This window comes from Lithohypha guttulata (assembly GCF_036872675.1).
Source record: "Lithohypha guttulata strain CCFEE 5908 chromosome Unknown scaffold_1, whole genome shotgun sequence".
In the NCBI taxonomy this organism is placed as follows: domain Eukaryota; kingdom Fungi; phylum Ascomycota; class Eurotiomycetes; order Chaetothyriales; family Trichomeriaceae; genus Lithohypha; species Lithohypha guttulata.
In genome coordinates this window covers 1,732,306-1,757,954 of record NW_027042750.1, presented here as the reverse complement: position 1 = coordinate 1,757,954, position 25,649 = coordinate 1,732,306, and the positions used below count along the sequence as shown (strand labels likewise).

At 48.4% G+C, this 25,649-nt stretch overlaps 8 protein-coding genes across 8 annotated transcripts; 4 read left to right on the top strand and 4 right to left on the bottom strand.

Annotated features, from left to right (window-relative positions):
- Positions 1-96: 96 nt before the first annotated feature.
- Positions 97-2,050, top strand: HST3 (NAD-dependent deacetylase hst3; the record flags this gene model as incomplete). The annotated part of the gene is made up of 2 exons (XM_064895017.1): positions 97-222; positions 272-2,050. 2 exons carry the CDS (start codon positions 97-99, stop codon positions 2,048-2,050), a joined length of 1,905 nt encoding a protein of 634 aa, XP_064757704.1.
- A 518-nt stretch (positions 2,051-2,568) lies between these two features.
- LTR64_000632 (uncharacterized protein) lies at positions 2,569-3,798 on the bottom strand (the record flags this gene model as incomplete). Its single annotated transcript, XM_064895016.1, has 2 exons — positions 2,569-3,704; positions 3,756-3,798. The coding sequence occupies 2 exons, from the start codon at positions 3,796-3,798 to the stop codon at positions 2,569-2,571; spliced, it is 1,179 nt and encodes a 392-aa protein (XP_064757703.1).
- A 1,384-nt stretch (positions 3,799-5,182) lies between these two features.
- Positions 5,183-5,850, bottom strand: ARF6 (ADP-ribosylation factor, Arf Arf6; the record flags this gene model as incomplete). Its single annotated transcript, XM_064895015.1, has 3 exons — positions 5,183-5,210; positions 5,362-5,725; positions 5,778-5,850. 3 exons carry the CDS (start codon positions 5,848-5,850, stop codon positions 5,183-5,185), a joined length of 465 nt encoding a protein of 154 aa, XP_064757702.1.
- Positions 5,851-8,944: 3,094 nt separating this feature from the next.
- Positions 8,945-9,277, bottom strand: LTR64_000630 (uncharacterized protein; the record flags this gene model as incomplete). The annotated part of the gene is made up of 2 exons (XM_064895014.1): positions 8,945-9,179; positions 9,207-9,277. 2 exons carry the CDS (start codon positions 9,275-9,277, stop codon positions 8,945-8,947), a joined length of 306 nt encoding a protein of 101 aa, XP_064757701.1.
- Positions 9,278-12,663: 3,386 nt separating this feature from the next.
- On the bottom strand, positions 12,664-14,210 carry LTR64_000629 (uncharacterized protein; the record flags this gene model as incomplete). The annotated part of the gene is given in 2 exon segments (XM_064895013.1): positions 12,664-14,164; positions 14,182-14,210. 2 exon segments carry the CDS (start codon positions 14,208-14,210, stop codon positions 12,664-12,666), a joined length of 1,530 nt encoding a protein of 509 aa, XP_064757700.1.
- Positions 14,211-17,211: 3,001 nt separating this feature from the next.
- Positions 17,212-19,225, top strand: LTR64_000628 (uncharacterized protein; the record flags this gene model as incomplete). The annotated part of the gene is made up of 3 exons (XM_064895012.1): positions 17,212-18,594; positions 18,681-18,735; positions 18,975-19,225. 3 exons carry the CDS (start codon positions 17,212-17,214, stop codon positions 19,223-19,225), a joined length of 1,689 nt encoding a protein of 562 aa, XP_064757699.1.
- A 450-nt stretch (positions 19,226-19,675) lies between these two features.
- On the top strand, positions 19,676-20,731 carry LTR64_000627 (uncharacterized protein; the record flags this gene model as incomplete). The annotated part of the gene is made up of 1 exon (XM_064895011.1): positions 19,676-20,731. The coding sequence occupies one exon, from the start codon at positions 19,676-19,678 to the stop codon at positions 20,729-20,731; it is 1,056 nt and encodes a 351-aa protein (XP_064757698.1).
- A 1,953-nt stretch (positions 20,732-22,684) lies between these two features.
- LTR64_000626 (uncharacterized protein) lies at positions 22,685-23,283 on the top strand (the record flags this gene model as incomplete). Its single annotated transcript, XM_064895010.1, has 3 exons — positions 22,685-22,709; positions 22,830-22,987; positions 23,035-23,283. 3 exons carry the CDS (start codon positions 22,685-22,687, stop codon positions 23,281-23,283), a joined length of 432 nt encoding a protein of 143 aa, XP_064757697.1.
- Between the last annotated feature and the right edge of the window lie 2,366 nt (positions 23,284-25,649).

Here is a 25,649-nt window from a genome sequence, read left to right as displayed (position 1 = left end):
TATACCAAGTCTGATCAAGCTATTGTTCTTACACAGCTTTTCCAACTATAACCTTACCATTATTCTAGTGTATGATACCTATACAGAGCCACCGTCATGCCTTTACGCGAGGTCATTGCTGGTGACGATCGAGCGCTTCAAGCTATTGCTGATGCCCTTGCAAAATCGCACAAACAGGTGTTAGTCACGGGCGCGGGCATTAGCACAAGCTGTGGCATTCCGGTTTGCTCAACCCTCTCTCCTGTCCTGTGTTCGAAACTAACACGCGCAGGATTTCAGATCAAAAGATGGACTATACAACGTTATACCGGAGCGAGCTATACTACCTACACCGCCGCCTTCCAATCCGTCAACACCTTCCTCACGCAAAAGGAAAGCATATACAGACGACGACGATGAACCTCCCTCGTCTCAGTCCTCGATCTTTTCGTCCAGCAGCTACCGGTCATCGCCATCCTCACGAATGAAAGGTGAAGATCTTTTCAACGCACGCGTTTTTCAGAGCGCCGAGACCACAACAACATTCTATCAGTTTATCGCGACTCTCCGACAGAAGATCATGGATGAAGTCAAGGATACCAGCGCTACACACAAATTCATCAGAACGCTACGCGATGGTGGCAGGCTAATGCGTTGTTACACGCAGAATATAGATGGTCTGGAAGCAAGAGAAGGCTTGTGTATGGACCTGACGCGTGGCAGAGGCAACAAGCGCAGGTTTCTGAAGAAGAATTACGAGATGCCTCGACCGGAAGAGACGAAGGGAACGGACTTCGAAGGAGGTTGCGAGGTCGTGCAACTACATGGAGAGTTGAGCAACCTTCGCTGTCGCGTGTGTTCTACGGAGCAGGCGTGGGACGAGGGAGAAACGGCCATCTTCTTGGAAGGTGCTGCACCAAACTGCGAGAAGTGTGCTGAGAAGAGCGAGGCGCGACAAGCCACAGGAAAGCGTGGTCTGGCAGTAGGAGAGCTTAGACCGAACATCGTGCTCTACGGAGAGGATCACCCGCACAATTCCTTATTGGTACCACTGATTGCTTTCGACCAAAGTTCAAATCCAGACCTACTGGTGATTATGGGCACATCGCTGAAAGTCCACGGTTTACAGAAGGTCGTAAGAGATTTTGCTAAGGTTGTGCATGCTCAAAAGAATGGAAGAGTGGTGTTCGTTAATAGAACACGGCCTTCTGAGAGTCAATGGGAGGGTGTTATTGACGACTACGTTGCGATGGACTGCGACGCATGGATTGCTGATCTGAAGACACGGAGGGAAGATCTGTGGTTAAGACAAGGAGAGCTCGATTTGAAAGTCAGCAAGCTTGCTGGGCAAAAGAGAAAGCGAAAGTCGATCGACGAAGATGACGCCGATACAATTACTGCACGACCCACCAAAAGAGCTAACATCTCGATTAATGTTCCAGCTCGCAAACAGAAAACAAGCAAGGCACCCGCAAAATCTGTTGATGTATACAGCGATGTCTTTGTGGAGAATGCTACACCCAGAGCCAAGAAAACTACAGGCTGGAAAGACAGAGATTTCATCCCACCACACGCGGCAAATCTGCTCTCTCCTCTCGTTCAACGACGACCCGAATTCTCGCCGCTTAAGAGGCATTTCCGGCCACTCAAAGATAGAGACAACTATGTACCAGGCTCACCTATTTCACCAGCATACTCAGCTCTAACCGAGCAATCTCCACGTTCAGCCAGAATGACCAAGACACAACCAGACATATCCACTCCAACACCGAAGCAAAATCTACGAGCAAGCGCTATAACCACAACATCAAGGAAATCACGACTAGCACACAGTGAAGAGAGTGAAAACCTGCCCGAGCCAGAAAATACACCTTCATCTGGCCGCGAAGTCATCGAGGATTCAGAAGTCGAGGAGACGGTACAGCAAGGATATATCGAATCGAGCGCGGTGAAGAAGCTTTCATTCGTCAGTGTTAGTAGTCCTGAGGAAGCAGACAGACCACTCGTGCAGAGACCTAGGGAGTCTCTGATGCGATCGTTGTTTGCTTGTGTGACGCGGAGTCCGAGATGAGGAGATGAACGTAGAGATTTTGTCAAAGGTATTCAGCCTACGACAACGAGTGTGTTCATTGATATACAGATACATATGAGAAGAGGGAGATATATACGCGTACAAATCGATTATATTCGAGGACTGTGCTGTGTAACACGGAGCTGATACTACGACCTTATTCATATTGACTGTGCCTTTGCAAGTCATAAGCGCATAGATGAAGAACTGAATAGATACGATCCAAAAACACGGTGTCTGTCATTCTTTCCTTCTGAATGTTTGTAACGCGTCATCTGTGCTTGAGTGTGTGCTTTGCGAATTTCCTCGAATAAAAATGTGTATGTTGGCCATGAAGATAAACCTGAGTCAGTGACTCGATTTATATGTACTATCATAATCTCTTGTAGCTATTTTATACTCTTCGTCGTACCACATTACTCATTACAACCACTTGCCTGAATGCGTACATGTGAACCAGGACTGAGAACTGGATTTCCTCACCTTTTCACCCTCGCTATGCTAGCCCTACCACGCTGTCATGGCCACCAATTCATCCTCTTATAGCTCTCAATTAATTTCCGTGCCTCATCAGCAGTAAACTTTTCATGCAAATATTTGAAGCCTGTTGTCTTCTCGAATAAACTACCATCCATACTCAGGTCGGAATCCTTGAGTAGTTCCTTCTCTAGAAATGGTGAAAGTGGTCCTGGCCGTGTAATTTTGGCTCTTTCGATCATGTCTGCCCATGGTTGTAAGAAATCCTCGTTCAGGTCGTCGACGACACTGTCTAGGTTTAATTTGGCGAACTGTGATATTATGGTGCCTTGAAAGCCGGTCTTGATGCCGAACACTTCGCCGATGATCTTGGATACGTCGCCTAGGGTCGTTTCGCCGTGGTCGACAATGTTGAAGACAGGTGTGTCGGAGACTGGACCTTCTTCGCCTTTTGATAGAGTATTTCTCCTGCTTAGCGTTGGACTCGGAGGCATTATGTTTCCTCCTCGTTTCCACTCCGCTGCTGTCCATAGTGCCCTGGCAGCATCTTCCACGTGTAATGTGTTGACCCTCAGATCTTCGGTCCATAGCAACTTCAACTCATTGCTTTGTTCCTGGTGTACCCTTGCTATACACAAAACTTTCGAAACGTATTTATGATCGTAATCGCCATAAACATGTGGCATGCGTAAGATGACCAAATTCAATCCTGGCAGCTTGCTCATCGCTATTTCAGTCTCGAGCTTTACCTTTGCCATCTTCGTCCATGGTTTCAGTTTGTCACTTTCGACTCTTGGAGTTTTATTGGAGGAGTATACCATTCCTGTGCTCGCTTCCACAAACACACCTACTCCTCGCTTCGCAGACTCTTTGGCAAGTGTCACACTCAGCTGATGACTCCGCAATTTGTAGATCTCGTACGTTTGCGACCAAGCCGACTCACCGCCCAAGTTGAAGACATAGTCCCATTTACCCCCAGGTATGTCAGGATGATCGAATATTCGGGACATAGACTGTTCTCGAGAGGCATCGGCCTGGAGGAAAACCGCGTTCGAACATGCTTCGGTGAACTCAGGCGCAAGATGTGCTAGTTGAGGTAGGACTTTGTCGACTAACCGTACGGTTGAGGCAAGCTGGTTCTTGTGTATATGTTGTGCTAGAAAACGACCGATGAAACCTGGGTAGTTGTGTTAGGTGGGGTCTTCTTGTGGCTATGGAAGGCACGTACCGAGGCCGCCGACTATGAGGACCGACGGCTTTCCGTCAGCCATGCGGAAGAGATGTACAAGGATGCGCCAAACGACAGGAACACAGCAGCTCACTTGGCCAAACGCAATGCTTTATGTTGAAGGAGCATGTGTCGTTGAACGAGCAGATAGCTGTTGTTAGGTACCGAGAGCACGACGGTCTGCCAGTGCTGTCACGAGATATGTTGCTGGACGGAGTCGAATTCTGACAGTATACGGATGGTGATCCACAATTGATAGCGGCAATGGCGTAAATAGCCTTTCAGAGGATGCTGAGACTCAATCAAACACACCACAATCAGCCAGAGGTCATCGACGGTCAACTTGCTCCGCCAATAGTCCCAAAAGATCTCGCTAGTCTCGTGTGCGCTGGCAGGAGATTTACCCAACAGGACTTGACGGCTAAGAGAAGAATGAATAACGATGCGAAGATAGTGAAGATAGCACTCTGCCCCGTATATGCATGTCAGGCCGTTAAAAGTTTTCTGAAACGATTACACGAGACTGCAACCCCAACTTTTTCAGGGGCAAGCACGATCCGAAACCATGCCAGAAGCACCTGCAGGATGCGTACGGTGCTGTTAAAGTTGCATCGCTGGCACGTTCTTCCTATCTTGCATGGTCCGTTGGTGCTTAGCTGCATGTTGCAAGTCTAAAATCTGCAGGTGCACTGAGTTCAATTTGCCCCAAAGTCTCGTGTGCGTACGAGACTAGACTCTTTATCGCAGGTGACTAACTCTGATGCCCTGCTGTGCATTGGTCACTGCGGGGTCAGTGGGGAGGAAGGTTAGGTGCGTTGCGAACCGAGTCCCTGGTTGCAAGACTCTGCATGTTCACAATAAACTAGACATCGTCGAGCCAAGCGAGTCAATAGTCTTTGACAGCGCTATCTGCCTTGCAGACACACAGTACATGGGCCGAGGGGCATTTCCAACGTTGCGAGCTGCGCTATAGCGTTTCTAACAGGGCCTATGCGTAGTCGAGATACTGTTTGTGAGATGGGAAATCTTTGTGCCGGTGCGATGTGCAGCGTGGATATTATGGTTGAGTTCGCATGGTATGGCTGTGTAACTCGGCGTCATACATCCTTGCTACGCCTGCAAGGACGATCTAAGGTCCGAGGTCTGACAGGAGATCGCCATGATCACAAAGTCATGTTGTGATCAATCACTCAAGTGATCACAAAAGAGTAGCCATGGATTCCATTTCCTTACAGCGACATTTAGCTAGTCTTGTGTCACACACGTGCTAAATCACTAGCCACATCAACTATCTCCCTGACGTTTTAATATGGGTACCATTAGAACAATACAATGTGATCTGACAAACTTCATAAACCGCACTACGCTGCAGTGCTTTGAATATTGGCTGGTGTGTAAGCCAGCCGAACCCCCAACGCCAATGTCGCTCAATATGCTGTACGTACAGTATCGTGGCTGGTAAAAAACGGAAAAGACTGATCAAGGCAAATCTGCTGCGAAAGTCTATTTTGGAGCAGTTTTGGGTGTTGTCTTTGCGTTCGTTGAGAGCCATGTAAGCCCTTCTGACAATCCTTCACCAGTTGTTGCGCAACTAGGCACAACATACCAAGTCCGGTCTTTCAGCTGATTTAATCTCAGTTTCTCAGTGACCTCTGTCGGTGTCATTGATCCAGGGATATCTTGCTTGTTCGCGAAGACTAGTAGGAGCGCTTCCTTCATTTCTCGGTCGAGGATGATGCGATGTAATTCTTGCCGAGCTTCGTCAATTCGTGCTCGGTCGTTTGAGTCGATGACAAAAATGAGACCTTGAGTGCCTGAAAAGTAGTGTCGCCAAAGAGGTCGAATCTTGTCCTGACCACCAACATCCCATACATTAAATTTGACGTTCTTGTACGTGACTGATTCGACGTTGAAGCCCACTGTGGGAATGGTTGTGACGTCTTGCCCTAGCTTGAGCTTGTAGAGGATGGCTGGATCTGCGTCAGTATATGCGCCCATGTCGACACGTTTGTCAAGCCTTACTTGTCTTTCCTGCTGCATCAAGACCCAACATGAGCAGTCGCATCTCCTTATTTCCGAAGATCTTGCCCAGCATCTTTGACAATTGACCTCCCATCCCGTGTTCCTTGCTGCCGGAGCAGACTCGAATTGACCCGGACGATGTGGCCTATGCAGAAGGTTGCGCGCAATTGGTAGCTCACAGTTGGAAAGGACAGAGATGATGCGACAGATAAGGGACGACCACTGCGATTATGGAGTTCAACTGCTGCAGACAAATCGTTACTGCGAGAGGCGGAGGACTACACACATGAAACAGACGGTGAAGCAATGCGCAGCCATAAACGCAGGCTACAAGTTAGGAATGTCTCTATTCTGGCAGGCATGGGACGGCTCATCTTTGCTCAGGGGATGCAATCAATCTTGCCCAATGAAGTTCCGACCCACTATCGCACTTGCTCCACGTCGATCAGTGCCAAGCCGGCTGCCAAAGGCACGGTTTTGGCGCAAACATGCTCCAAGTAAAGGTTGATGAATTTAGCTCGTTCAGAATATACGCATACCTCGCAAATCATGGAGTTATCGTGCTTAGTATGACCGTTACTCTCGGGGAAATTTGTACCAGACCGCAAGACGATTACCAGAAACTCGAGCTTGAGCCGTATATTGTGGCCAGGCTATGGAGAGGTGGTTCGATTGTGGGGAGACGCCATGCCATGTCAGGTCCACCATCAATTTGAGCAAGGATCCGAGTACTGTAGGTTCTCGAAGACGTTCAGCGAAGTATACTCTTGATATTCGCCCTCCCAGGTTCGAGACTCCGAAAGGGCACATCAGCGTGACCCACACCACGAAAACGGCTGACCACCACGGTACTCCTTGATGCAAGCCAACCTAAGAACCAAATTCACGAGCGATCAGCTTGCAACGAAAGAAAAGAGAAATTATACCGACAAAGTGAAGTGGACGTGCTAGAACGGACTTGTTGTACAAACTTGGGGATAGTCCAGTGCTGGTCTTGGTGCTTCTAGACAACGGTGAACATACACACAACATTCTTTGCTCCGAGTTGCTCGCAATTTTGTTCGCGATCATATCAGCAGCTTGTTAGGATTTCTTGCTGATTGCTTACTGATTCCTGGTTCGCGGGATCTGATATAGTGGTCACGCGACCAAAGGTAAAGGCTAAATACTTCATATTTCGACTGGCCAACGGTACTAGAGGGAGATACTGAATTGCGGAAGGAGAGATAAAGACAGCACAGCGATCTCGTTTTCTATGTTGGAAAGCTTGCATCAGATGTTGTACGGCTAGCAGATGTTCCATGTTGATTGCTTCTTCCATATTACGGTTCTCGTATCGAACTGAGCCCTTGTGATCAGTAAACCTTCAATTGCCTCACAACGCCGATAGAACTGCTGTCCGGAATGAACATTCCACCCGTGCCAAAGGAAATTGCAGGAGATCCATCGCCTTAAAACCGCAGACTATCTATAATCCTCGTAAGGTAACAGTTCGTTCGTGTTCCAGCCTAGCAGTATTTCTATCCTTGTCAGCTTGTCTCGCATCGGCCAGTCCTGGGCAGTTGTGCGACTCTAACATCCTATGCTTGCCACAGAAGCGTTGTTGACAGAAGCCGCAATCACCGACGATTGGCTGCGCTGGAGCTTTGCAACCATCTTTCGTGCACCGTGGCTTGTTGGATTTGCGTGCTGCGGGTTTCGTCGAGGTCGGCGTGCTTGTGCCAGAAGTGGCGGTCGAAGACGATGGCTGCGATGCAGATAAAGTAGTTGTGATTTCCGACGATTCAGGTTCTTGGCTATTTCGTTGAGAGGGAGTAAAAAGGTTTAACGTCGACGACTCTACGAGGTTGAGCTCGCCCACTGTCGTAGATGGATCTAACTGCTTTCCAGCCAGGACTAGCTTCGAGTCAAGTGGTAACGTGATTGATGCTGATAAGAATTCGAGGACGTTGGCAATGGTGTGAGTAGGGCTGACTTTTAGAGGTATGCCTGAGGGTCTCAAGTCAGTAATTGGTCAGTGACGGTCGATTTGTCTATCTTACTCTTCCCAGGTGTTGTATTGACGACGATTTGAATGTGATCCGTAGATGGCGATGAGGAACGAGAGGATGTTTGGGCGTCCATTGCGACGAGTGTTCTCCAGAAGATCGAGATAGAGTCGGACGAGGTTCTGTTGAGGATGAGATCTTTGAGCTTATGAGGGTGTGTAAGAGGACCTGGGTGTTGAGGCGATTATGTCTGGTTCGGCGGTAATCCGGAAAGGATGACGCTGAGCTTTGGATCTATGAAGCGATAAGAACTTCTAGGGTCTTCTAGATAACCAGACAATAGAGGTAGGTAAAGTCAATTGCAATTTGTAAGCTGGTGCAAACGAGACGAGGACAAGCGGGACAGAGGACAGTGAAGTAGTGACAACTGGTGCGAACAATGGTCATGTAACAGGCAGTCGCAGGTGACACCTTTATTGATACTATCGATTGCGCCAGCGTGGCGGTATATGGACCCACCAGATGCGATCAGGTACAAGTAATTACTCACGAGACTCGGCGTCGGCCACGTCGGACTGAAGCGGCTAGAAGCTCTTAATATGGACACATACCACAATAACAAACGAGTGCAACCAAGCCTCACTTTCGTCACCTTTCCAGATGATCCCAGCATAGCCAAATGCAGAAAGCAGATGGTTGATCATGGAGAAGAAAGGTCGCAGAGTCCACGTCTCGGGACCTTTATAATTATGTACCGCGAGCTTGCACCTTTCAAGCATGTAGAAGCGTGCACATCGGGGCTGTCGTTGGATGTTGCCGATTACTCATCAAATATGTTGCTGCTTCGTACGATCGAATCGGCCACGATACCGGAAATACTAATAAAACACCACTGCAACCGCATCTGGAGCTCTGCATCCTCGCGTCGTCTACCAATCGACGCGTTCGTCTACTCTACCTATACGTACGCCTGCACTGTTGGGTTTACCTGCATAGGAGGGGTAGCTAAAGAAGCGACGTTTTACTGCCTCTCCTTACGCTGTTTCCATTATTATCCTGGAGAAGACACTGAAAAAGTGTGTAGGCTGGCCATTCCCACAAAGAAGTTCATGCTGACGGAGACTTCATCCTCGTCATGTCATTGTCCTCACAAGGCCCAACTCCTGCTCTCCCTACGCTCTATTCGATGACTTTGTGTTCTTTTTCGTGGGTGCATGCTATTGTCGCACAATACTGCTTGTCCCTTGACGGCCTCGACCGATTGATGGGAGCGAGCCACAAGCTTCGTCGTCTGTCAACAACTCCATATTCATACGACTCCCAGGCAGAGAGCCAGCCTTGTGGCCTAAGAGCGATCAGTGAATACGCATCGGGATATGCATGCAGATGGTCGCTTGATGCAACATCGGCGTCTCTGGAGAGGAGGTGAAGAGCAACTTACACATCGTAAACAAGCATCTTCCTGACCGTGCGCCGAGACGGGATATCATCGCGCGCGGTAAGAGCGGTCATGCCTACTGCTGTTGTTGGTACCCCACAGAAGTTGAGTATTGTCATCGGTTGTGTATGATTTCCCTTCATTCTGCATGGTTGACGTCGCATCAGATTTCCAATTATATTCACCGAGGTTGCCTTGCTCATTGCAAGTGTATTCGAGATATTGAGATTGCTGTGCAAGATGTGACATAGTTTGAGCAGGCAGATGTGTCTGCTGTTGATAATGGTAGGTCGTGTAAGGTACTACTTCAACACTTTGGATATGAAAGGTCATATCTGGGGGTGGGGTTCGTTGGTACAGCATTAACGCTCCCGGATCTTCAAAAAAATCCCTATTTCCTCTGCTGCTCCTGGTCTGCCGGTATTCCTTTCGAGACTCTGGTTGATCTGGTAGAGTGTTGCTACTGCCATCGATGCGCAACTGATGAGCAAGATGTTCATACCCCAACGCAGCCTGTACGGCCTCGTTTGGTCCTGGGTTTCGTGGTGGAGCAAACCCCATGAAACATGTCAGCCATCCTTTCTCGATACACCTTTTACACCTGGGGTCAGACGGGTCTGAGCTTTTGTGACACTATTTCCTGTCAACGTCGCTCCACATCAAACATATGGTATGTACATACGGCTTTCTTGGCCGCCCTGCAGTTTGAACACTTGTTCACTGTCGCCATTGGGGAAGCTGTTGACCAGATCCGTGTATCCTCCAAGGAAAGATAACAGCTGATCAATGATGATAGTCTAGTCTCTGAAAACGTATCTTCGCGCCCCATTATATACACCTGGGATACTCTTCGACCGCGTTGAAGCTCCATCCTATTCTCGCAAATTATCTCGTGCTACAGCAGTCTCTTTCCGACGTCGTGATCCTGATGTGCACAGCCTCTTACAGATTCTGGCAATTAGCAAGGTCCGCTTTCAGGCACGTCAAGCAAAATGCACGTTGTCGAATGGCGAAAGTGCTACTATTGCCTGTAAGTAGCAGAGGAATTTTTGAAGGGATATGGTGCGCATCATCTTAACATGTTCTGATTGACGAATGATCGGCCATGGTGGCAAGACACAGACTGCACAGGTGAGCAAGACCCATCTGACATTCACCGCTAAGCTGAACCACTTCAACTTCACTGGGAAGCATGAAACGAGTCAAATCCGCAGGTGGATAGAGGATTGAGCTGCTAAGAAGGACTTTCTGTTTTATCTCGCTGTTGCTTCTTGCACTCGAGGCATGAGAGACATTGGCAGAGGCTACGTCGGGACACTAGCAGCAATATCATACAGGCTGTACCCTGCCACGAGCCACGACTCCTCCTCAAGGCTATCTGAGCACCTGCGGAATATCTTGGACTGATATGCAGGAAAGTTCCGTACAGCACTGACATTGTTGTTTACCATAGGTAGATCAGGGGCAGTGCAAGGTACACTGTACTCTTTTTAAGCTAAGAACCACTCTAGTATAAGCACCATACAACACAGAATTGCGTGGTAGGACAAAAGATCTTTCTCTTACAACTCCGACTTGATGCAGGCTGCTAGATCGATTGTTAGGGAACAAGTGAACAGCGAGCTTCGGACAGCATCGATTTTGATGAACGCTCTGCAGTCGAAAAGACCTTGTCTGTTTCCGAGTCTGCAGTCTACAAACTTGCCTCAGAGGATACTTCCTACCGCAGCCGCGGTCGTTCATCCTTGGTGGCCGGGCGAGGCAACAATCGCATTGCCGGACAAACGTCAGCTTCAGCAATTTAGACACTAGCAACACAACAAGGTCATTCAAGAGAACTTGCCTTCAGCAAGAACAAAAGGTTTTCAAACAGCGCATAGCGTTGACTGATTTCAAAGCTTGGTTCTGACAATGTTCAGTATGTATGCCGCAAAGCTTCACCGCTACATCACGGTAAGACTTTCGAGGTCATGCTGTGGTTGTCATCGGATGGTCTAACTCCTGGCTTAAGGTCCATTATTGTGCGCTCCAATTACGTTCCTTAGGGACTAGGCAGCAGTGCAATACTAACATTTACGGGTTCTTCACTGGGCTCACTGCAAGATCTGACACAATGCCCAGGAATGGCACGCTCCAGATAGTAAAAGTCCCTCGTCGTCACACGCTTCATGGCTATCCGTAGCAGCAGAAAAATGCGGAAGATCATGGGGAACAAGGGACGAGGCTCGACTCACCAATGTACGAATGACCACATTTCAACAAACGGCGCCATACTAATCTGTCAAAGCGACAGCACGAGCATTTTCATTCCGCATACGACATAGATTAGGGTTGTCAGCAACTTCAGCTTGAGTTTTGCCTCTCGCCTTTCGAGTGCACAAAAGTGCGTCCCTGTAAGGCAAAACTTCCGCCTGGCACGTTATACTACAGCAAGTCTATGAAGCTTTATTCGCCAAGGGAGGAAAAGCAAGGATCAGTACCTACAACCTGGGTAATCTCCCTTGTGGCGGACACTCCTTTGCGTTATTCATCGAAATTGACGACCATTTGGGACGACCCGCACCAGTTGTAATATCAAAGAATCGTCTATGCCGAATATGCTGTGGAGCCTTTGCTCAAACATAACCACAGTCTCATGTTACTATATGAGCTTGACTAACAAGAAGCACCGTAGCCGATTTGTTGGCCGACAAGATCAATATGACAATTACAAGCATTCATGCATTGCAGTGTCGGTACTGTATGAACAAAGGACTCCCAGCACATGCACGATGACATATACAGCATGTGCCTCGCGGAATCTCCACTGTCTACCTTCTATTGCCAGATATTCAGCTCAGTATCGAAAGCCACCGCCTCGGATAAGAAGTGAATGCATGACATTAATCGTAATTTTTCGAATGTCTGGATTTGAAACCGGTGAATCGCGTGCATGCTGTTGTCAAAGCCCTTGTGTCAAGGACTCCCACCTGACCATGTCCAGCATCACTTTTACCAACACCGCATCATTCAGCATGCCTACTTGCTTCGTCATTGCCTATATTGAGCAGAAAGTCAATGTAGGCGCTGTTGCCTTACTTGCTTGATAGTTTCAAGTTCGGCAGTACATTTTGTTTTGTCTAGAAATCGTCTCCGTGCTTGCACTTCGATCAGATTGACGATTGTGCTCGTGGGGCACAGCACATGCATTTGACTTCGATCACGATACACTCGCTTGTCTCGGTCAATCTCTCTCTCTCTCAAGTTTCCGCTTACTTGCATAAACAAGTACATCCGTTCAGACTGTATGCTAGTATCAAGCGAATAAGCTGGAAAAACGGGTATGTTTTCAATTGCTTTTTTGTTACCACAACTGCATCTACTGCTTCCAACTACCTGTTTACAAGGACCCGGACTTTGTTGTGCTGAGCTGAGCACATATTTGACCTGACAGCCGCATGGGCCGTCCACCACCAAGATCTCAATAGACAGGAACTTTGAAGGCATTAAGATCATAGTGCCAGGTATCGATACTCTTCTGGTCGTACACGCATTCCATCGTACCGTCTGGACTGTATAGCGGCCGCAAAGGCCAACCACAAACCTGATCTCCTTGACCTACATTCGGCCCTGCGAGATGTGTTGCATTGAGCGTGACAGGTTCAATGCCGTTCTCCACCCAATCAATCAGCACCGGCAAGTTAGATTGCGGATATGGTGCGTTTGGCTGCAACGGATTAGGTGAGCAGTGCGCCATGCCAGGCACAAGGAAAAGCCGATACCAATCGCTCAATGCGCTAGCACTGTCGTTGTAGGTCATATTCGGGTACATGATCTGTCGCACTGATTCCCAATAGCGCACTGACGATGCTGTAGGGATACTGTTGTCAGCTTCGCCGTGGTAATGTAGCACTTTGCCACCAGCGACATTGAATGGCGTCAAGTCTGGCCAGGTTGTCTGCAAGGTGTCTTCGTACTTCTGCCAGCCTTCTGTGATCCACCCCTTAAGTGTGTCGTATGTGACGTTGTTCAGATCTGGTAGGTTAGATGCGTTCAATAGGTAGAGGTAGCGTTCCACAAACTCTCCTCCGAGACCTGAGATGGACACCGTCCACTTGTTGGCGTTAAAGTCGTACGCTGTCTGTGCGTCTGCAAAAGATGCTGCTAGCTGGTAGGAGAAGTAGACTTGACGTCCTTGAAGGTCACGCATGCCATCGATGATCTCTTGAGCAACCGCAACACCTTGAGCTGTGACAGTGCTGTTCTGAGCAGGATATGGATTCGTTGGTGGGAAGACCATCTGGCTTCCTTGCGAAGCAGGACAGGAATAAGGCATACCGACGATACTGCTGAGGTTGAACTGCAACTTGCACAAGTCGCTGCGGGCCACAACACCATCAGTCTTTCCATCCAGTGGGTCGCAAGCCCGAAGTGTCTCATTAAGGATCTTGTCAAGCTCGCACTGAGGAGGGAAATAGCCACGAGTTTGCTCAACCACGTTTGACCACAGATGCTGAACCTGCTGGTGCGCGAAGCGAAAGGCTGGAGCACCAGTGATTACACCATCTAGCTCATCGCCAAAACGCTGAACTTGACTCCAACCTTCACGACCACCTTCGGAACAGCCCTGGTAGTAGGCATACAGCTTCCTGTTGGTATTGGAAGTGTTGAAGAAGTTCTTTGTAAACTGCTTGCCGATGACGGTGAGTTCTTGTATGCCTTGGTAGCCGAACATGTATAGAGACTGGTAATTGATTGTTCCGTTTGCAATGAGGAATACCTGATCGCTGTTCGTGCTGAAGCTTCCGAATCCGCCATCGGTGGCGCCAGCTACAGCTCCGTTGATGACTCCGCTGGGTAGCAACCTGCTGCCGCTGTTGATGGCGTAACCTCCACCTCCTGTCGACAGGTAACGGTTCCTGAAGTTCGAAGGTGTGGGAAGATAGTATCGAACTTGGACCCTGTCATTTCGCCCATTGTGACTGTAAGCAAAACTTACGTTGCAAAAGTCGATGGTGGCATTAGCATAGTAGCTTGGGTTGCTGACTGAGGCATTGGTCACTGGTTGAGCGATTACAGAGGATGGATCGATGGTTATCGTGGTTGGCAGTAGAATATCATTTGCTGGTAAGGATGCTTGGACGTAAGCATTTGTGCACACTTCATTGAGAGTCGCAGCTTGCACAGCTGCTGCAGAACCGGGTAAAAGAGACAACCAGAACTTGTAAAGCATTGTGTTCGTCGAGACACCTAACAGTAAAGGATAGCATCAGAAGGTATGAGGAAACTCACATCAGTTATTGACCACTTTATGTACGATTCAATCAGGACATAATAGCTTAGAGTTTTCACAACCATCGGACATCTGTGTACAGTGGTCATGGCCACGAGAGCTGGGTTCAAAATGCTGGAGTAGATGCTGCTGTTGGATTCTTGCCATCTTATCTGCAGCTGTAGACTGCAAGGCCCAGAACACGATTGGTTTGTACGAAAGCTCAGATCAGCATGCTGTCGAGGGCACAAGAGCACAAGGATCAATGTGGTATAGGTATCGAACTCTGCATGGTCAGAGGGGAAATTAGCTATTAGAAGTTGTGCTGGGATTGATCGGCTAGATTGTACACTGGCAGCTGTCGATGTTGACCCAGAACTCAATCGGCAGTTATTTCAGAGCTTGCATTATAGATGGATTGTGTTTTGCAAGACTGCAGACTGTCATGTCCTTGACGCGTTTCGTACAAACTGCTACTACTGGAGTGTGTACGAACACGCGGCAGAGCTTCTGCTTTTGCCGACAGTGTCTACCACTGGCGGCTTGAAGTGGATCTTGGGAGTGGGCTCTCGATTGGGGTTTCCTTTCCAGATTTGCAATATCAGCTCTCCAGTGTACGAAAACCACACCAAAGCGACCGGACACTCTTCTTGGCGGGACGTGCAGCTGTGCAACAGAAGTCCGCGTTCTCTATCTTCACAAACCTTCTGACACGATCTGAGGGACGCGGAGAATCCTTGACATCCATCTACAGCTTACGGCTGTCAGGTGTCACTCCAGCGAAGACCATATCGGATGCATCTCAGAGGTCGGAATGGGATTGCATATAGCCGTGGTCGACCAAAGCCGTGTGAGGCTATACCGAAGTCGCGTTCCAGATGGCATGTGTGTTGAGGATATGCTAAGCCCATCTGGCTGACTAATATTCGAGTCATTACACCTACGCCATTCCAATCTGGATCCTTCTTCTTCACCCTCATCCTGTCTTCGATTTGCCACTCGAGCTGTTTGCCACACTAGATCTGCTGTCACTGGCTCACCGATTCACTGACAACGTTGCTGACTCGTCCCAGATATACCAGTGTCACGAGTTATGCCTTTCGGACGTACCACGGTGGCGACCACAAGAGATGGTAAACAGGCAAAGTCGTCAGCATCGACTCGTGAAATCGACTCATCTTTCGAGTGTGCTTCATCACTATCCCCACCACCATCACCACGACAAGCACCACAGCAGACTCAACAACAAGACTCGGCTCGAACATTCTTCAAGACTACGGGGATCTCATCTTACTTCGAGCGATTTACATTGCCTTTGTTCTTAAGCCTTCGGATACACTACGATCAAGCACTACATGCGCTCCTCCCAATTACTTACATGATCGGGACATCAGTAAGTGCATCAGAAGATCCGTAGACTATATTAGGAAGGAAGATTATTCTTCTACCAAGCGAAACAAGATGGCTATGGCACAACCGATTAACGTGCGTCAATGGTTTTACCCGGTAGAAGCCTTGCTTGGCCGACCAGATCGTGCGCCTTAGTCAAAATGGCTTCAGTGCCACCATCTTTCTGCCAGCTATAAACATCAATAAGTGATCGACGATGACCAGGCTGAGCTACAGCCAGAGTCTCTTCGACTGATATTTTGCCTAGGCTCAAGGCCAGTCAACCGGATAGGGATCACTGCACCAGTAGTCAAAATGCGTAGCGAGTACTACGAAGCTGGCGAATATCGCAACGAGGTCTTTACTGTTCTGCTGCGGGTCTTTCGAGCTGGGCATCCTCCCAAAGCAATATGGACCCTATTCAACCGAGTAGAGGCCATCTTAACACATGAACGGAAGTGCTCTTCCTTGTCTTATGATGCTCCAGCTTCTCAGTGTGCGAGAACTTGTATGTGATTTGCGATTGCGGCTTGACATGTGAGAACTTACGAGTGCATGAACAAAAAGAGTCGACTTTCTGGATTAATTTGTGTTGATAAGCAAGAGACTGCGCAATTCTGTACTTTCGTTAGTGCTGTGCTAATGGTGGAGGTGCCAATAATAGCTAAGGCGGCAACCCAAAAGTGGATCTTTAGCTTCCCGAGCTCTGAACTTCAGCTGCGACTCACCGGTTTCACAGCTTTCCAAAGCAATTGGAATCGTTGATCTTCTTGCACAAACTCCCTCTCTCGCTTGGCTGCAGTAGAGACCAACGAGAATGAATCTTCGAGGCGAGCGTTCCCAAAAGGTGAAGAGATTCGCTTGTTCAGCCTTTGTTCACAGGTCTGGGCCGCCATTTTCGACGAGAGAGCGACTTGGCCCCAACTCTGGCAGAAGCATATAGCGAGCTGAGCCTCTATCATTTGTCGATATGGGTCAGAAGCGGAGCATCATTAGTATTAGCTTATCCTGAATCCTTTGGCTACATCGATCCCTGCCTGAAGTGTGGGGGTCCGTTCTTTCAACCACCCTGATTCGAAAGCTTGACTTGCTTGCATGGGCTCTGTCAGGCTAGATTCGACCTCTTGCTCCACAAAGTCTGCGAGACGGGTAGCGGAGAGCACGCTACTGCTGTCAGAAACTCGTCCATGAAATGCTGCGATGCCGTGGTCGCCCTACGAGTACTCGTAGCGAGAACTGCTTCTAGGCTGTTACACACGGATTTAGGCAAGATGGGGCCCAACGAGATCATGACTTCTCTCTCGTTCCACTTCGCTGCCTCGTTCTACCTCCTGTATACTGGATCAGGCTTTGTTATTGAGTCGCAGTATGGCTCAACATCAGTCTTCTCCGACATCACAGGCACCTGAGTTTGTGCCAGATCAACATAGGTCGAACTTTGGCTTCGTAGGCTCAGACAGCTATGAGTACTTCGAAAGGCCTCAATCAGCCTTTGAGCAAAGGAGATCACCTGTGCCCGAATATGAACGCTACGAGAATCACGCGAGGACGACATCGCCTCAGATATCGGCTGCCTCCCCGCCGCCACCTAGCTCAGACATAGGTAGGTCGCCAGCCATGTCGGATTCTGGCTTCTCAACAACGAAGCCACCACTGTCACCGTCAGCACAATACTCCGAGGTCAACTCACCTGGCCTACAGTTGTCATACGATTCTGCCGACAAAGAAGCAGTATACAGCCCAGAACCGCCACGGTCAAAGGTTCCCTCGTACTATGCATCTCCCATGCCGGGTACAATTCACCACCAGAACTCAGATGATCGACCTCAAGTCTTCAACACAATACCTGACCAGTACCACGAAAAACCGAAGAAGAAGAAGAAGCTCTACAAGCGTTGGTGGTTTTGGCTTTTACTGCTGCTCATAGTGATAGCCATTGCAGTTGGCGTCGCATGTGGTGTAATTTTTGGCAACAAAAAAGGTAACAGCTCCACGTCATCAGGCAGCACTGGCTCTGCAAACGGCACTACTACGAATACCACGGGCGACAATCCCAACGTGGATTTGAGTACTGCTGTTGGGGGTTATATTAATCCAGCCTACTACTCCAAGTCTGGTGCCTGGAATGGAAGTGGTGTAGCCATCGCCGCAGCTAACTCTGCAGCCGATCAGACCATTTATGCCTTCTACCAGGACCATAATGGCGTCATCCAATACACGTATATGGATGAGAGATACGAGTGGACACTCATTGGCCAAGTCAACTCTGACAGGTACCCTGCGCTCAATGGGACACCGTTATCCACGGTACAGCATGCAATAGGCTCTCAACTTGTCTGGCATCTCTTCTATATCGATCAGAATTACTACATCCGTGAGCGTGTTATCACTAACGACACAACAAATGGTCCTGCTGCTGTTTGGAGTGACGGTCCTCTCAGCGCGAAAAATTTAAGAACTTGGCAGGCTCCAGCAGCGCAGCTTCAGGCATGCTATTTTGGTAATTACTATGGTGCTTGGTCATACAACTCCTCGCAAATCAGTGCTGGAATACATCTCTGGTTTGCCACGGGCGCGACCACGTTCGATCAATTTGACTGGACTAATGGCACGTCAGAATGGGTGTGGCAACGTCAATTTCCCGATGTGAGTGGTTCGGGAGGCGTTGGCTGTCAGACTTGGGATAGTGGTATGACTGAGTATGTCTGGTTTGTCAATACCAAAGGGGAAATAGCAATGTCCTGGAGGGATGTAAGTACTTACCCAAACACGTAGCGGTCGCAATGGGACTGTCTATTAGTTTGACCGAGATAGTGTTCTGAGCTGACGCATGACAGAACAACAAAACCCAAAATGCTACGGAAGACCATCCAATTGGCGAATGGACGGAAGGTAAGCCACAAACGACCATTATATAGACCACAAGCACTAATAGAAGACAGTCGATGCCGGTATCACTGGTGTACACAAGTCATCTAGCCTTGGGTACACAAATTACATGATATACCAGGCTGAAGACACTTCTCTTCATGGCGTTAACATGTGGTGGGCTGCAGAGAACAGGTATTACACCAACATACCCACAACTGTGGTGATGAAACAAAAAAGCTAACTCAGAAACAGCACCATAGTGCGTGGTCCTAACGGCACCGATCCGCCCGATCAGTGGGTTTTGCAGTCGAATGGTGAAGACGTCTATGGAATTCGATCCACACATCTCTCAATAACTGCACTACAGACCGCAAGCACTGGGGCCAACCTGCTCATTTTCTTCCAGGAGGCGGGCAACGACATGCGAATGTATACAAGAGATGCATATACGCCAGGTGGACTGTGGCAAGCCGCGGCACAGGATCCTGTCACACCTGCAAAGAGCTCATAAGGTAATGAGGTTTCTATGTGACGCCTGCAATAAGGATCTAGTTCATATTGGAGGAGATTGAAATCATGGGTCTATTTCTCACGATTTACGAACCAGGGACATTACGGGCGTTTGTGACGAATGACGACAATGTCTAACTGAGTGTCAGCCATACTGAAATTGTTCTTAGATTGTGACTTTGGTGAAGCAGTTTGGATCGTAGCCGTTTCGTGCTTAGCAAGTGACGTTGCTGCTAATTATTCTGCTTGCTACTCAAAAAGACCGGCCACTACGTGTGCTGTCCTCACGTTGTCCTGAAAAGGAAGATCGTAAACAAGCAAGTCCACCAGTAGAACAAAACACCTCTGACTACATTTAATGCTCCTTGCTCATGTGGTTCTTCTCCTCCTCCGAGAAGATGAATGAAGTTACGTGGTCAGGCTGATCGGCGACGATAGAGACACACGAAGTATGTCGTTGCCAGACGCGCTACTCGACAAAACCTGGTCCACCCAATATGTACCGCAACCTCGGGGACGCCTTGATCCTTTGACTATCTTGATCAAGAACTTGGAAAACGGTGAGGTCACGTCTCGACAACTCAAGGTTTTGTCTGAAGAATGCTTCGATTATGTTACTGCTCGAGGTCACGCCGAGCCAAAAGACGAACTGAATGACCACAATGAAAGGACCGGTCCTCTAAGAGATTGCGAGATTTCTGCATTACACAGTCACAACTCTCCGGCGACTCACGACGTGCTCGGTTTTTTCATCGAGTTGAAGTACCAGAAGACTACCTATCAAGTAGCTCTGTTATTGAACGACAGCACGACCCGACGTGGTTGTCCTTTTTACACAGTGTTGTCCAAAGGAGGTCAGCCTCAAATCAAGAAGATTAAAGACTGGCTAGACTTTAAGTTTGATATGCCTCTGGCTGAGAACCTCCAGCTGCCTCCCGAACTTCTCCTGCAAATGTGTTCAAGGTATTTGTCAACGTTGAGTTCGTGCTGGTCAGTATATACGGACCACACTGATGCTCTACGACAAGCCACTCTAAAGCAGACAGTAGGTAGTCTGAAGTTGACTATCACCTTTGCCACTGGACAAGACAACGATATCGCGTCGAAACTGAGAACGATAGACCTCGATATTCCCTCAGAGACTGTGAACAGATTTCTAGACAACGCACGAAGCAAGTCACGAGGGAAACCAGACATAGGCAACGACTTTCTCCTTGAGCTAATCGGAGCCGTGCATGAAAAGACGGGATTGAGGCTGCCCTTGAGCATACCTACTGCAGGCTTACCCGAGACTACCACGACTACACTCAGCGGCCCACCACTCAAAGTCACGAAGATCACCTGCTCAGCATTTGCAATTGGCACTGAAGGGAAGATCAAGCTTGCTGCAAAGCCACTTGAGAACGCAGAGGTGATAGGTTATGACGAGAACATAGTAAGAGCAGCGTACTCGGCAGTACTAGATACTGTAAAGGATGAGGCTGAGCGGAGAAGCTCGAATGGTTAGTAGAGTGACAAAGTGACAAGTTGAAGTGCCAGAAACAAACACATGCTCAGGCAGCTAGCCACGTGCCGAAAAAAGTTCATTGTGGAAGGAAAGTTATCTTTTGCGCGATGATTGCGACATCACTACCATCTAGGCCGCTCGTGTAATACCCGAGTATGAAATGTGTAGGTCCTGCAGATAAACGGTCGAAGGACATGATACCAGCCCAGATGGATCAGAACGAAAAATCGCCACAACATCCAAGGGCTCCATCGAGGAGTGACTTGACAAGCAAACGTGAAGACGTCAATATGACATGGGGCTCTTCTGTACCTGCGAGAAATACAGAGCATGTTGCTGCACAAGATGGGTATATGCTCTCAAGTGCCCAGTCTTCCACTACCACATCTTTGGTTAGTGGTCGAAAGCGCACGTCAAGCGGACACTTCAAAGACGCCTTGAACGATACTACCTCTTATACCAACCAGCTGAACGCACCATCTACAAGCCAAGTGGTTAAGGCCACGAGCGTCGACGTCGGATGTCAACAATTCACCGAAGTTAATCCAACTCCTGCAAGGCATGGGAACTCAGACCTCTCAACGGCACTTAGCACCACTTTTTCGAGCCTTTCGTTCGGGACCAGAAAGCGCCGTCCTAAGCACAAGAGAAAAGTATCACAACTTGAATGGAAACATGGTAGCAAATTTGAGCTAGAGAATATCAGATGAATGATGGTGCGGCAAAGTATAGCACGGAGGCGTGGATGTTGTGGGTACAAGACGTTGAGGTTGGTTCAGGACAAAGGTTTCTGCTGAATACATGTTCGTCTATAATTCAGTCGTATTATGGCCTGAGATGACTGTGCAACAGCATTCGGCTGATGGACGAGAGCAGAAGTGGTTCAGTCAAATGCTGGAAACTGCTATGGACGAAATGAACAGCAAAGGTCGGATTTGTATATACGTGAATCGATGATGGAAAGACCATCATCTGGATTTGAGGAGGATCTACAAACCAGCATGAAAGAAGTTTAGCTCTATCGATACCCCGAGATTAGCGCACAACACGCGTCGTTCTTTTCTCGAAGTGTGGAAATAGCCCAGAATACTGGCCAATTGTAGACGTGGCAGACCCTTGCCTCTCGTGCCTGATTTGCCATCGTTTTGGTTGCTGAGCCCGCCAGATGCAGCCCGGAGGCTCGAAAAGTCAAGCTAGGAGCGGATGTGTCTCACAACACTCGGAAACTGCGAGAGTCGTTCTCATGGGAGGCACGATTCTATGATTTTGGGTTCCTTTGCTTCTGCCATTGCTACACCACATCACTCGCTTCGACAACAATATATTAATTAACAGCAACAACCATTCCTTCGTTCTCAACAGCAACATCGATTTGAGCTAAATCCATAATAACCTTTGAAAAGGAGCAGGCAAAGTTCAAGAGCCTGATTTGCCCCAACGAGAATCGAACGAGTCGCTACCTATAGCACAACTTGGAAATTACTTGGATAGAGCAGGGAGCAGCTTGAGGGCCGTGTGGCCACCGTTCCGACCATGAAGAACCGCTCCTTAATTTCACTTTTGTCAACCATCCTCCTCCTTTTCACGTCCATCTCAGCAGCATGGCCGGGCGTAATGGACGTCGCTCGACCAGGAGCTTTGTTACCACGACAAGAATCAGAGTCACAAGGTTCGCAACACCCGTCAGGTTACGATGGTCTAAGCAGCTAACATGTTGCAGCACAATCGACCACAGCGTCTCGAACAGCCTCACAATCTGCATCGCAAACAGCGAGCACGACGTCGAACGATAGCAATAATGACGATAGCGAAAGCACAAGTACATCTGCCAGCGGCTCATCTTCACGATCTGGCTCGCCAACGACAACAAGGCGCACTCTGATAACAGGAGGATCAGGCAATAGTAGCTACTCAACGGCTATCGATCCTCGCAGTCCACCAGGTGGCGTGTCTATGATTACTCCTGCCGCGACGGATGGTATGACATTTGTCAAAGTTGGAAATCAAATCACTTTCAGGTGGAACTACACCAGGTAGATATACTTCTCTTGGTGCCCAGGATATAGCTAACGTGTATCTAGCTTGCTTATCACGCCAGATTACATCGATGTGATCGCTACGAACACTATCAATCGACAGACATATACGATTGCTGCAAATCAGTCGTGGCAAGAGACACAGGCCGTAACTTGGGATACCAACGAGTTTACTCAGACGACTGATCTGCCATTCGTTGTGGCTACTTATACTCTTATGGTTAGTAAATTATCCATTGGCACCCTACATCGCTAATGCGTTTCTAGATCTACGATGCAGCCAAGGAACCGACTGCCGTTGCAAGTGCTGGCGCTCTTGGTGGCTTCTCCAACCTGCAGTTTGGTGTCTATACTCCTCAACCCTATACTCCTCTGAACGAATTCAAATGCGCTACTTGCAGCAGCGGCGCCATATCCCTCCACGAGAAGCAAGCGCTAAGCATTCTGCTCGGAACCTGCACGATCACAGTCCTCTCCTTTACTTGGTTTGCTTCGGGTGTATTTCACCTCTTCTAGACAACAGCAAGCCTGCAATACAAGAGCTATTTATACTGTGATCGCAGGATTTAGAAGACGAGAGTTTAACATTTACATTGTGCATAGCGACAGGAGCAGGATCAAGAATTTGGAAATACCATGGACAAAGTCGGCTAAAAGCTACGAGACGGATGAAAGAGGTGCCAACCAGGAGTCGAAAAGGATTGGCGTACGAGGATCGGTTGAGGAGTTATGGGAACGGACACCCGATGTCCGACACACCTTCTTTCTACCCTTCAACGACTGATAGATGAACAATCTAACACGGTTTCGTGACCAAATCTACAATAATACATATTTCAATCAAGCCAGATCAGTGTCGAACTTATCATGAGCCCAACCTGCTGCACACGACTATAGAATTCATTTGTCTGGATTTTCAAACACAATTGAAAGGTGAATAAAACACCTCGGCGGCAAGCAGAGCATGATCACTATGAAAAGAAACTGATACTGTTTCTGGATTCTTCGACTCTTTGTAGTTTGACCACTTGACAATGCTAATCTCAGTCTGCTAACTCTAGGCACTAAAGTGAATAGCGACATGCGCGAAATCTCGAAACCTCTACCACATACGGAACAAGCCTCGACAAAATGGTGTTAGACCTGTCACGAAGTCAGCGAATCGCGAGGTAATCGGTGAATCAACGACAGATTGGTCACGCTTCGATGAAAGAGGTCACGATAAGGTACCAGATGTAGCAGGTTATAATGAAGAAACACAGCCGTTGCTCAAGTTGTTAAGGTTGACAAACAGAGGATGTACCGAGACACAAGATCTACCGTGTAACTGAAGTAAACCTACCTCGAATCATTCTCAACTTCAGCCTTAGCAGCATTCCAAAAAGCACAAACATCTCCCACTCTTCAAGAGAAAATATACCTACAGAGTGACGGAAACCATGATACGAAGCCGGCTACTGACTCAACGATGTTGTCTGATACAAATGAATTCAACCCAACCATTAATAAGTCAGCTAAGAAAACAAAAACTAACGAGATGACGACCATCGTCACTTTCGGGAACTGGCAAAAATGTCAAAATCACCTGCAATGACAAGCGGCAGACGCCCAAGGACGCGATAATCAGCATCGCAGAGCAGGTACTTCACGAGATTGAAGCGACTTCAAGTTCTACCCACGTTCCAGCCTTCCCCGATTTCGCGATGTGGTAGTGCAGGTCTCAGCACGACGTCAAAGCCTGGGTTTCAGTGTTCACCGAGCTTCCACTGGTACTGCACTTCGATAGGGTATCAAATGTGACAGCTCACAATGGAAAACACAGCCGACTTGCAGGAGTGGTCAAGCTTGACAAACAGAGGATGTACTAAGACACAGAAGCTACTGTGACGAGTGAAGCAAACCTACTCCGGATAATCATTTTCTCTAAATTCAGCCTTCGCAGGATTTCAGTAAGCACAGAACCTTACACTTTTCACATCAGTACATCTGCTAGGTAGTGAATACCGAGATAGCCAGCTATCGATCCAGCCATGTCGCCTGATACAGATGACCTGAACCCAAAGTTTCCTACCAAATCAACACTCATACCAGGTACTACAGACAACCTACTCATAACAGAACGACACTTGACCTGCAACACCTGCAATCAACCCTGCACCAGTCGACTCGATCCCTCTGCAGCTACAGGTCCAGCTAGCCCCCTCAGACGCATGGCTCAATCCCAACACCCGGCATGTGAATCAATTCGACACAGCCGGACAAACGAGACAACAGGCAAAGACTGCACAGCAGAGGCAGAGGAGGCGAGGAAAGCAGTAGCACACCAAAGGCATGTGGGACGTATACCAGTAGATCAACAGCGGTTTATTTCCGAACTAATAGAGAATGGAGAGGACGAGGAGAGTATTGTGTTGCTGTTTGAGGCGGAATTTGCATGTATGGTGAGTGAGGGAGTAAGAAGATGCATCGGAGGTCATATTCAGTTCGTTGAGAAGGCAAAGAGCGGTCGATAGGGCCAGTTGGGATCTGGTAGAGTTTGGGATGATGCAGGAGTAGGAGACAAGGATCGACAAGTGCAAAAGGCAAGCAAGGGCAGATGTGCTAGTAGCTGAGGATTGGGTAGAGATGAGCAGATGCCCATCACGAAAACAGGTATCATAAAGTCGTGATCCACCCACTCCTGCTCCTACTCGACCGAGCAAGTGAAAGTGACAGGACAAGATATGAGAAGACTAGTGCCTGCGCTGAAACCGCATTTTGCGTCCCTCTGTGACTCATGCCAGGCCGTGGCCGTGCGAAATCGAGTGATTCAGGTGGTTTACTCCAGTTGTGGCTCATTTGTGGGAGAGGTTACTAGAACATCGAAGTCTGGTCCAAGCAGG